The sequence below is a fragment of the Sinocyclocheilus rhinocerous genome, unplaced genomic scaffold (assembly GCF_001515625.1).
Source record: "Sinocyclocheilus rhinocerous isolate Xijiao unplaced genomic scaffold, SAMN03320098_v1.1 scaffold370, whole genome shotgun sequence".
Lineage (NCBI taxonomy): Eukaryota > Metazoa > Chordata > Actinopteri > Cypriniformes > Cyprinidae > Sinocyclocheilus > Sinocyclocheilus rhinocerous.
In genome coordinates, this window is record NW_015670897.1 from 733512 (window position 1) to 746710 (window position 13199).

The 13199-nt window shown below is 31.3% G+C and overlaps 1 protein-coding gene across 1 annotated transcript; it reads right to left on the reverse strand.

The window, feature by feature from the left end:
* Positions 1–490: 490 nt before the first annotated feature.
* Positions 491–8876, reverse strand: hpda (4-hydroxyphenylpyruvate dioxygenase a). The gene is made up of 13 exons (XM_016546284.1): positions 8803–8876; positions 8593–8619; positions 8424–8486; positions 5900–6004; positions 5714–5756; positions 5046–5128; positions 3591–3680; positions 3397–3503; positions 3134–3211; positions 2879–3041; positions 977–1048; positions 756–878; positions 491–652 (listed from the first exon to the last, which is right to left on the reverse strand). The coding sequence occupies exons 1-13, from the start codon at positions 8803–8805 to the stop codon at positions 491–493; spliced, it is 1119 nt and encodes a 372-aa protein (XP_016401770.1). The 5' UTR covers positions 8806–8876.
* Between the last annotated feature and the right edge of the window lie 4323 nt (positions 8877–13199).

Here is a 13199-nt window from a genome sequence, read left to right on the forward strand (position 1 = left end):
AAAAAAAGGTAATTGCTACTTTTTATCCCACAATTCTGAATTTTTTTCTCGCAATTGTGAGTTTATTTCTCACAATTCTGACTTTTCTCGCAATTGCGAGTTTATTTCTCACAATGCTGACTTTTCTCGCAATTGCGAGTTTATTTCTCACAATTCTGACTTTTCTCGCAATTGCGAGTTTATTTCTCACAATTCTGACTTTTCTCGCAATTGCTAGTTTATTTCTCACAATGCTGACTTTTCTCGCAATTGCGATTTATAAAGTCGCAAAAAAAAGAGACTATTTTCTTACAATTGCGAGTTTAATTGCGAGATAAAAAGTCACAATTACCTTGTTTTATTTTTTATTCAGTGGCAGAAACGGGCTTCCAGTATTGTGAGTTCATATCTTGCAATTCTGACTTTATTTCTAGCAAACGAGAGTTTATATCACGCAATTCTGAGAGTCAAGTTATCTTTTTTTTTTTTATTATTCAGTGGCGAAAATGGGCTACCATATTGAAGCCTTGATGAATGAGGTGAAACACAGACTCACAAAGTGGTTGTTCCTCTGGATGACCTCCAGGAAGAGCGTCGGTCTGTCCTGCACGGGTTTAGTGAAGATCTGTAGCAGGTAACCTTTATCGTCATAGTCTACTAAGATTTTTAACTCCTGCATTGCATAAAAGAACAAAAGATTTCTAAATGTTTTTGGAAAAACATTCAAATGTGTCCATTTATTTAATGGAATCCACTGTCATAAGAGTTTCTCCGACCTGCAGCGTTTTGAGGTCCTCCTTCACCTTGATCTTGGCCGTCTTGAGATTCTGCCGTAGGGTTTCGTAGTAGCTATCGGGTGCGGACAGGAACTCCATCCCTCGAGCTCGGAGGTTCACGATCTGATTCATCAGGAAAGAGTTTCATGTTTTATATTTGACATAATTTTGGTGTAATAGGAGTGAATCATATTGAGAGGAGTTGTGAGTTGTGAACGTACCGCTTGGATGATGTTGGAGGTGTTTAGCGCGATGTGCTGCACTCCCGGTCCTCCGTTATAGTCGATATACTCCTTTACAAACAACAAGAGAAAACTACAGAGGTTAGATGGATGTTTATTACAGGTTTCAAATGTTTTAGTCAAAGGTGAAGTGTGTACCACACCTGTTGCTTGAAAAAGCCAACATACTGATCTACTAACTAGGCTATTTAAGCTGCTGCTTTCTCTTCTTCTTTTGAGACTAAAGTTAGTCAGTGTCTCCTCCTAGAGTTTTCAAGCTGCATCCACCAAACTTGGGTCAGACCTTCAAACTGGTCTGACTCGGGTTGCTGTATCTTTTCTAACTGATCGGACTGAGGGTTTTCATTAAATGGACAATCAAATCTACGAAAAGTCCCATAGACTTTCATTGAGGGGGTCAAAACTTTTGTACAAATAACACATGCACCTAGAGTATTTAACCTGTCTATTGCTAGCAAAGTTTAATGACTATCCAAGGACAATATCCTAATTTATGCTAACAACATGCTAAATCATTCTAGCGATATGGTAAAACATGTTAGCAACTTGCTTAAACGTTTTAGCAATGTGCTACAATATTTTATTGACTTTGAGTAAAATCTTCAAACTTCAAGCTTTTCAAAGTTCAAGCAACTTTGTCAAACTTTACTCATCTAGTGATTATTGTTGCACTTATCCAGTGTGGAATTAACAAAGATAATCTAATTTTAAAAAGTGGTATTTATTACACTGTTTACAATGAGATTTCCCCAAAATACTGTCTCCATATATGTCTTACCATCCAAAAGTGGCACAAACCCCCGGGGGTTGGTGAGTTGATGAAAATCTAATATTTAATTTAACTTTAATGTTGTTTGGTTCACTTTATTTACACATTCACATAATTTCCAACATTTCTATTGACGGAAGTTTTCAGCATTTCACCAGTATTCTGCCAAAATAAAAACTCAAGAATCTGAAATGTTATGAAATGAAATCTAAGACATAGGCCTAAATATCAGTAGCATGATATCATTTGTTTTATAATTATTTAAATATAATTTTTTGTTTTATAGTGCAACTGTAATTTACAACATTAGCCTAATATATTTATGTCTTCATTTTTATAGAGTTACAACTTATAATCTGGGTTATTATAATTAACTAAAACTAAAACCAAATAACCAAACCAAATAAAATAGGTGTTAACTGAAATAAAATTAATTCAATTTTTTTTATTAAATTAAATAAATAAAAAATCAGCTAATTTCCATGGCAACATTTCATTTTTTATTTTAATTTAGTTTAACTTGATGCTAAAATAACTAAAACTGAAATAAAAATAAAAATATAAACTATACAGAATTTTTTTTTTTTTAAATACTAAAAATGCCAAAAATTTGAAAAAATTACTTAAACTTTAAATAAAATGAAAATGGAAATTTTAAAAACTGATTCAAAATATTAATAAAATCTATAATAGTATATCAGTGTTATAACACTGCTTATTATAATTGATTGATTGATTAATTAAATGATAAATAGATAAAATGCTATTAAAATAATTGCAATATAATTTTTGACCAAGTCGTGCAGCCCTATATATCTATAAAAATAATTTTAAAATAAAATGATCAAAATAAAACATTTACTGAAAAAAGGATTCAGTATTTGATGTGTTTATCTGCATGTCATTTTACCATTAAATAACATAAGAGAACCGTGAACATGCAATTTAACATATTTGTTAAATTATGGAAATATTAACTTAAAATCTCAGGGGGACTTGAAGTAAATATTTTAAAGTTTGAAAGGTTTGAAAGTTTGGGAATCACGGCCTTAAAGAATTCACTTTCTATCAATAAAAAAATCAATCAATCTAAAAATATCTGCTGGAAGAACCTGGATTTGTGATTTCTTTTTCCCCATGGCTGGTTCATTGATGGGCATCTTGATGGTTTCCTCATAATTGGTGACTACGATGGACCGGAGAGCGCTGTATTCGGTGTGGATCTGCTTGTCATCGATGGACCAGAACCTGTGGAACATCAGACACTTCTGATACCTGCAGAAAAAAAAAGACAGATCGCGTTATTTGCCAGTGACATTTCCTCGAATTTGTCTTATTGATTTGTTTGTTGGACGTGTGACCCTCACCAATCTGAAACTGGCACCATTTTATCATCTGGCTGGTTTCCCACAACGTGATCGATGAAGTTCAAATGCCCCGGCGGCCTTTGCAAGAGAAAGAAAACCACTTGTGAGCAGTTTGATGCTTTTGAAAGCTAAAACATTTTATTTGAGCATAATTTCATGCATTTTGGGGTTCTGAAATGCATATTTGCATAGAGTTTCTTTAGGACCTAAGACTTTAGATGCACTTCAGTAATTTGAGTGAATATCCCAGTAAAATGACTCACAGTTTTGCTAACAGAGGGTCTCTGAACATGGGCTCTTTGTATCCTGGCAGAAACAGACCTTTATACGGCCCCATGTACTCCACAAACGTGTGTGTCGTGTCTCCGTACTGCAAAACATCACATCTGCAGCTCAAGCTTTGAAAGTAAGTGTACAGTACAGTATGTGTGTCTGTGCAAAACACTTGCTGACTTACCGTCTGAATTACGGCGTATTTGACTTTGCCGCCCGAATCCTGCTCGATCCACGGCTCTTTGACGATCACCGCTCCTCTCTCTTTCGCTTTCTGCGAACACAAATGCACTTTTATTCCAAAGTCGCTTTAAGACAAATCAGTTTGTTCTGTGCAGTTATTTTCTATGTGTACTTATTGACTGCTAACTGTATACTGTGCAGAAAACACTGTACTGCCTATTTAAAAAGCCTATTTTTTATCTTAATTTATCTTTGCTTTTTTCTTTTTTTTTTGCATTATAATCTTTTTTTTTTTTTCATTTAAACCCATTTTACCAAAAAAAATTTAATTACTGTAATGCAGAAAAATGCTGTGGTATCCATAAAATTTGATTAATTGTCTTGGAGATTGTCACGAATCCGGTCCATGAACTTCCATCTGCTAGCCATCAGAGGTCACCCTTTCCAATTTCATTGACTCTCGCACACACACTGTTGCACATCACCCCGGACTACATATCCCATCATTCATTGCACTGATTGCACTCAGCACGGATTGGATCCGCACGTCTCACGTCTCGTCAGCCCCGTTACAGAGATAATGCCTAAAAAATAATAATAATTAAAAAAAAAAAAAAGTGCAATAGTATGCATTATGCAAGGAGGTTTTTTTAATTTATTTTATTTTAAATGATAATGTTCTTTTAATGACAGTTAAAATGACAGTCATTTTAACCCTCAAATTTTCTTTACTGTAATGCTTAAACAGCTACTGCTGTTGACCATAAAATTTGATTAATTGTCATGGAAATAATGCCTAAAATAAAATGATAGCTTTAAAAGTGCAATAGTATGCATTATGCAAGAAGGTTTTTTTTTTTTTTTTTTTGCATAATGTACATTTAATTTAAGTTTTAACTTAATTTTAACTCTCAAATTTTCATTACTGTAGTGCAAAAAAAAAATTAAGCATAAAATTTGATTAATTGTCATGAAAATAATGCCTTTTTTATAAAGTGCAAATGCTTTCTGCAAGGATATAAAAAAAAAAATAAAAAAAAACTTATTCCATGTTTTTGTGCCTTGTGATATTCTTTTCATGCCTGGCAAACCCAAATTATCATTAAGGTAATGCACAAAATAAAATAAGAAAAAGAAAAAGAAAAAGAAAAGAAAAAATGCTGTTAACCTTAAAATGTGAATAATTATCATGAAAATAATGCCTATTTTAAAAAGTATTTGTTTTCATTTTTTCATTGTGATATTCTTTTCATGACATTTAAACCCATTTTAACCCTCAAATTGTCATTATTAAATTGTGATCAACTGTCATGCAATTAATGTCATATTGCAAAACAAACTTATTTCGAGATGACAGACACCCTCACTATCATGTGTCAGTAATATAGCATGCTAATGTCTGAAACACTGTACTACAGTAGTACTCAGTCACTAGAGGATAAAACAGCTGATTCACCTTGACTAAAAAGTCACAGTCCTCCACTTGAAATGCCACATCTTTCACTCCGTCTCCATGTTTCATGAGATGCTCGCCCATTTCTGTGGAGAGAGAGACGCTGGTGAGCACTTTTCATCTTTCTTGATGTTCTTTTCATGGGTTTGTTTGAACCATGGCCGTTTTAACCCTGGGTCAGCAGAATATTTCATCCTCTTATTTTGATTTGTTTTGTTTTGCATTGTAATATTCTTTTCATAACAGTTAAAGCCATGTTAACCCTCAAATTATCATTACTGTAATGCAAAAACAAAAACAAAAAAATAACAAAGGAAAATTAAATATGTGATTAATTGTCATGGAAATAATTCCATTTAACTCTCAAATTCTCATTACTGTTAAAAAAAGAAAAGATAGAAAAAAAAACTAAAATGTGATTAATTGTCATTGAAAATAATGTTATAATGCAAAACATTTTTTGCATAGATTTTTTTTCTCATGACAGTTAAAGCCATTTTAACCCTCAAATTCTCATTACTGTAATGCTAAAAAAATGAAACAAAAAATAGAAATAACCTTCATTTTCTTAATGTAATATATAATGCATTAAGTTTAGTAAGGCATTAAGATCACGTGACCTGGATTTTCTTCACACCAGAATGTTTGAGAATAATTGAAATGGTTCATACCCTCGTTCCCAGGGTTCAGAGCGGACTCAAAGACGAAGATTATCTGGGAAAAGAACAGATACGTTTGACTCTGTGAGGTGCTTCTGAAATGAATGTGCAGTTTGGGATTTTAAAGCAGTTTTCTGAAGACGGTGGTTTATTTCCAGTCATTTTAGGACATGTGTATTAATGTACATTCATACACACCTTGTCCTGTCTGACGGCGTGAGACACGACCTCTCTGCTGCCCGTCTCCAGACCTTTATACGCCAGCGGCTCCAAGCCAAACTTATCACAGTAAAACACCGCAGCCTAGTGAACAGATGCTTTCTGAGTATACTGAAGTCCATTGTAAGGATAGAACTGTTTTATGAGGTTTTTATGAGGTACAAAACAAAATAACCTCAAATGGCTATTAAATACAGAATTTGTTTGTGCTGAAAAAACAACAACACTGTAATTATGTAATTAAAGTTGTAATTACAACAAAGATTATCCCATACAGCAAAATCTGTCCAAAATATATATTTTAAATATATGTTGTAAACAGTAAAATTTAATATTTATTGTTTTTATGTTTATTATGTATATGTTTCACCCTTCATATACCAAAATGGTGGCAAGAAAATACATTCCCAATATTACAGTAGCCTACAGTTATGTGTTATATGTTCACATGTGTTATAGACAAAGTTTTTCTTCAAAGGTGGCATATTCAATGTTAGTTTAGTATTACTGAGATTCTATAGTTTTTGTTAATATTTTGAATTAGATATTTTTTTTATATATATATGTTCTACTTTCATGTTAATTTTAGTTAAAGTTTTAGTTTTTTTTTTTCATTTTTATTACTTTTTGTTTTTTTATATGTCTAATTATTTTTATTTCAGTTTTAGTTTCAGTTATTTTAATACATCAAGTTAAACGACATGAAAATGAGAATGGTTGCCTTGGAAACTAGCTGAAATAAATAAAGTTTAATTTTTTTTATATTTTATTTCAGTTCATATTTATTTTATTTCAAGTAACAGAAATGTTTTTTTTTTAATGATTTTAGTTTTAGTTAACTATAATATCCCTGATGTGAATGTATTTTCTTGAATTGCAATTTATTGAGGGCAAAATATATTTTTAAATGCTTGTGAAAATATATTTATATATATTTTCAAACATATACTAAAAATAGTCAAAATATTTGGCTATTTTTTGTATATTTTGAAATATATTTGAAAAAAAAAATGTATATATATATTTCGCCGTATGGGACTGGAGCTTGTTTTACAAGAAAATACTAGTTCTTTCTAATCTTTCTGCTTCAAAATGTAGTGTTTAATTCAGTCTGTTATTTGCCATTTCTTTGTAATTATTTGTGAAATGTATTCACATTTTCTGAGAGCATTTTCTGATTTTATGTTTCACCCTTCATATACCAAAATGGTGGCAAGAAAATACATTCCCAATATTACAGTAGCCTACAGTTATGTGTTATATGTTCACATGTGTTATAGACAACAAAGTTTTTCTTCAAAGGTGGCATATTCAATGTTAGTTTAGTATCACTGAGATTCTATAGTTTTTGTTAATATTTTGAATTAGATATTTTTTTATATATGTTCTACTTTCATGTTAATTTTAGTTAAAGTTTTAGTTTTTTTTTTCATTTTTATTACTTTTTGTTTTTTAATATGTCTAATTATATTTATTTCAGTTTTAGTTTCAGTTATTTTAATACATCAAGTTAAACGACATGAAAATGAGAATGGTTGCCTTGGAAACTAGCTGAAATAAAATAAGTTTAATTTTTTTTATATTTTATTTCAGTTCATATTTATTTTATTTCAAGTAACAGAAATGTTTTTTTTTTAATGATTTTAGTTTTAGTTAACTATAATATCCCTGATGTGAATGTATTTTCTTGAATTGCAATTTATTGAGGGCAAAATATATTTTTAAATGCTTGTGAAAATATATTTATATATATTTTCAAACATATACTAAAAATAGTCAAAATATTTGGCTATTTTTTGTATATTTTGAAATATATTTGAAAAAAAAAATGTATATATATATTTCGCCGTATGGGACTGGAGCTTGTTTTACAAGAAAATACTAGTTCTTTCTAATCTTTCTGCTTCAAAATGTAGTGTTTAATTCAGTCTGTTATTTGCCATTTCTTTGTAATTATTTGTGAAATGTATTCACATTTTCTGAGAGCATTTTCTGATTTTTCAACCCTAAACCTAAAAAGACCAAATATACTATTAGCGGTACAAAATGACCACACAATATTGACTGTGTTAATATGTAAACCTGTTTCTCTGAGACTATCGAGATCAGACGAGATGAACTATTGCATCACTGTTAGATTAAGATCACATTATTGATTTCATCTTCAGAGAAACCTTCGTCATCTGCAATATTTCAGTATCTCTGGAAGCTTCTCTGAACTTCTCTGAACCTACATGCAATATTAGTGGCCTATAATACTACTTTATTACATTTCAATTGTGCCACTAAGTTTATATTCAGTGCCGATATCTTATAAGAGACTGTCATTTAAACATGTGCATCTAACCATCTTTACTAAGGTTTCCAATACAAAACTATCATTCCTGAAAATGTAATTGTGTAATTAAGTGCAAAATGATCATGTTTTAATTTCAAAGCACTGTAAACCAACATAATCCAGTCACACTGCTGTTTTTAACCAGCTTTAACTCAATAAACTCACCTGTTTGGCGTTTCCCACCCAGAATTTCACATGGTGAAAACGCAAAAATTTCCCTCTCTCTGGCTGCAACCGAAAAATAAAATGAAACATAATCGATTTTTATACCGACATGAGATAATTGTCTTTTTTATTTCATTTTTTATACTTTCAAATCATAAAGTCATGTTACCTTCTCTCCTTTGTCAGTGTAGGTAGTCTAAAGAGAAAACCGAGATCACAACATTTATTCTAGACTGAAATAGAACTTAGACTAAATTTTAAACACAAAACAGCCAATATGCACAGATCGAGAACTTGTGATTCAAATGCTAATATAACTATATATAACACATTTCTGCATCATAATTTTACCCTAAATGAATGAAAATACTGGACTCACCATGTTGATGCTGTCGGTGTCTCTGATGGTCAGAAGAGCTTCACACACACAGACGGCCTGTTTTATGCAGCTTTTTTAAACACACCTTCAGTCTCGTCCAGCCAAAAGAGCATCTGCACACACACCCTCTCTCTCTCTCTCTTTCCCTCTCTCTCTCTCACACACACACACACACACACACACACACACACACGCAGTCTTGCATATGTCGTTTAAGGGGACTCTCCATAGGTGTAATGGTTTTTATACTGTACAAACTGTATTTTCTATCCCCTTACACTAAACCTACCCCTCACACAAAACTACTGGCAATTTTACATTTAAAAAAAAAAAACTTTATTCTGTATGATAAGCAGTTTTCCTCATGCTCTGAAAAAAAATAACTTGTAGGATTTACTTGATAAAATCTTTGTAACAATTTGAACTTAAAACACATTTTAAGTAAATTGTACTGCTACTACTCTGTACAATCTACTTACTATTGAACTTAACATTCATAAAGAAATTAAGTAAATATTGCATAATTATATTCAATTTCACATATAGAATTAAGTAAAATTTACTTGCCTAAGTTAAGTAAATTTAACAAAGAAAATAAGCTTGTCCAGTAAAAGTTTGAGTAATTTTTATAGTCAAAACTTACTTGGCAATACTTTGATTTTACTCAATATAGCACCTAATTAAGCCATGCTTTTAAAGTGTATGTTTTACTCAGAAACATCTAAATGTTACAATAGATATCATGTACACACCATATCTACACAATTAATGCGGCACTCTTCTGAAAACAGACTTCATTTTTATCAGTTCATGGTGACCAAAAAAACACACACACACACGCACGCTCACACTCTCACACACACACACTCACTCTCACACACTCACACACTCACTCACTCACTCATTCACTCACTCACACACTCACTCACTCACTCATTCACTCACTCACACACTCACTCACTCACTCATTCACTCACTCACACACTCACTCACTCACTCATTCACTCACTCACACACTCACTCACTCACTCATTCACTCACTCACACACTCACTCACTCACTCATTCACTCACTCACACACTCACTCACTCACTCATTCACTCACTCACACACTCACTCACTCACTCATTCACTCACTCACACACTCACTCACTCACACACACACACACAGCAGAGCTTTCCAGGGGTGAGGTTTATCAGACGGACACATCTGGAGCAGCACAAACAAACTGTAACACTTTTATTGCATTACAGTTAACTAAACCATAAAAACAGATTTTCATTATCTGATATAAAATACGTTAACTGAAATAAAATACAAAAAAAATAAAGATTTTATTTTAGCTGTAGTTGTATAGTTTTTCGTTTAGTGTAACTTGAAGTACTAAAATAACTAAAACTAAATAAAGTAATATATAAAATGAATTTTAAAAAACTATATAGGCGTATTTAAAAGCTAAACATGACAAAAACACAAAACAAAATTAAAACTTTAACTAAAATTAAAGTGAAACCAGAAAATAAAAAACAAATACAATTTAAAATATTAACAAAAACTATAATAGTATATCAGTGATACTACAATAACACTGGTTCACCTTCCTCTTACCAGTAATGTCAAATATAATGTGAAAATAGCACTGTTCAAATAATTTTATAAAATCTGAATATAGAGAAGTACACCAGAATATATGAAATGTAAATCAGAATAGTTGTAAGTCTAAATATATAGATGCAAATCTTAATATAAAAATGTAAGTTGTGAATATGAAGTAAATCAGAATATATAATTATGAATATATAAATGTAAATTTGAATATATAGATATAAATCTGAATATATAGATACAAAACTGAACATATTAATGTAAAATCATGATTACATGTATAGAAGTAAATCTGGATATATAGTTATAAGTCTGAATACATAAATCAGAAAATATAGATATAAATATATATATAAAATAATATTTAATATGAATATATAAAAGTAAATCGTGAATATATTTGTAATTCTAGCTGCTAAAATGTTTTTGGATTGTTGACACAAATATATGAGCTTAGTAGTAATAAACATATACATCTACTCGTGTATAAATAGAATAAATGTACATGTATTGCAGTACCTTCATGTGTACACCAGGGGGAGTCATTGTATCATTACATATTTCACCCCAATGAAGCTTCTAGAAACTCTTCACCAGACATTGACATATTGACAAAACTGCATATTTCTGACATGAAAATATGTTTTACATTGTTTTTTTTTGCCATTGCCGTTTTAATACACAGAACAGGTTTACACTGAATCTCTCTCCAGTTTCCTCTGGTCATCAAAAACCCATGAAAGCAGGTTTCTCTACTTAGGAAAGCATGTTCTTCAGAAATGATCATCTGACTGGACAGTAATATGATATTACAAATAATAACATGAAGCAAATGAAGAAACCTGAGCTCATCAAACAGAACATCCAGGTACTTTTTCATTGTTTCAATGGTTTGGTTACTGAGCGCAAGTGATACATAGGATATTGCCAAATATTTGCTGTTTTAATAGAGCTGCAGGTGCATTTTGCTTTATATAAACAGGACTGTCTGAATAAGAAAGTCTCTGGACGAACTTGTTTTTTGACCTTGTCTGTAAGGACACTGAAAGACTGAACTGCCTTTGCCCCAGTTCACCATCATTTCATCATAACGACTATGCATGAAAAACAGGTGAGAAGTCATATGACTGAAAACAAGCCCAGGAATGTTTAAGTATGTGGGCGGGGCTACAGTCTATCAATCACCAGCCAGCCTTCTGTACTACATTAATGACAAGTTATTCAAGTTACACTTCAGTGACATTATGTTTCTTATGATTTAAAAAAGTTTTTGATCTAAAAGATCAGATTTGAAATTAAAATTAGTTTTGTAGACTTGATACATAACATACATACATACATACATACATATATATATATATATAAGCAAATATAGATAAGTATAGGCTATATAAAAAGGTATATATATATATATATCTATCTGCCTTTACAAAACAAAAACATGTGGAAATATACAGTACTGAAAATATGATGCAATATATTAAATAAAACATTTCCATGTGGGAAACTATAGAGCTTATCAATATACTGCAATATATCCATGGACAAAGTATGGCTATATATTTATACATGCAAATGAAGACAATAACTGCACCACAGATTTACAATAGCTTTATTGAAACACCCAATTATAATAGTTAATGCTTGGGTTTACATAAAGCTGAATGCATATTCATAAACTTTTATCCGACTTTATTGTTTGCATAGTTATGCATTTCATATATGAAAATATATTGTGGTATATAATTCAAATTTTATATTAATATTTTTGGACAACTTGATGTCTTGTGAAAGCAATACATATCACAATATTTTTCTCATAATTGTGCTTAATTGTACATATTGCACAAACATATATATATATATATATATATATATATATATATATGAACCATATTTTATCACATTTATTATGAAGTGTATTGCTGAATATAAAATTACATACATTACGTATATATATATATATATTGTCACATATTTTTCATTTAAAAAGTGGCAATTCCTTATGTATTATTCAACATATTGTAATATATTAACACAATATATTATTCTGTTTATTTTGAATATTAAAAAAAAGAATTTTCTGCTTCAATATTTTTGCCTTGTTTTGCCGTATAAATATCTAAACATTCTTAAATCAAGATACATTTACTTAGATGCAAAAAGTCTTGTTTTCTAAAAGATCTATCAAAATGAAGTGAGTTTATGCTTGAAACAAGAACAAATATCTGCCATCTTACACAAAGATCATCTGAATATAATGTAAGGATGCAGCAGGTTCTTCTCAGATCTACTCCAGCAGCTCATCAGAGCTGAATCAGATCCCAGGTGAAGGAGCTGATGGAGTACTGGCTCATGCACCACAATCTCACTGACTGCTGAGTGCTGATGTCAGACGGCCAATCTGTGATTAAAGACGAAAGCCAGCGCAAAAATAGCCCAAGCTCTACGTGCACAGCTAGAAACACATGTGAGAGTAGGTTAGATTAGGATAGGTAAACCACACGATACTGTATCAGCTGAACTTCAAGTCTTAAAGTCGTGTTAATGAGACAGATAATCAATGACCTCTTGTCTTCAGATGTTAAAGGGTTAGTTCACCCAAAAATGAAAATTAGGCTGTGTTTTACTCGCCCCCGAGGCATCCTAGGTGTATTTGACTTTCTTCTTTCAGACGAATCCAGTCGGAGTTATATTAAAAATTGTCTTTGATCTTTCAAGCTCTATTATTGCATTTAGCGGGTGTTGCATTGCTTCAGTCCAAAAGAAGTTAAATAAAAAGCGCCCATCC

Excerpts from the sequence above, each read along its gene's own strand:
- hpda (XM_016546284.1), bottom strand. Across the intron at positions 5,757-5,899 it reads ACGCCGTCAGACAGGACAAG|ATAATCTTCGTCTTTGAGTC; the intron begins GTGTGTATGAAT and ends TTCTTTTCCCAG. Across the intron at positions 3,212-3,396 it reads GACCCTCTGTTAGCAAAACT|GCCGCCGGGGCATTTGAACT; the intron begins GTGAGTCATTTT and ends TCTCTTGCAAAG.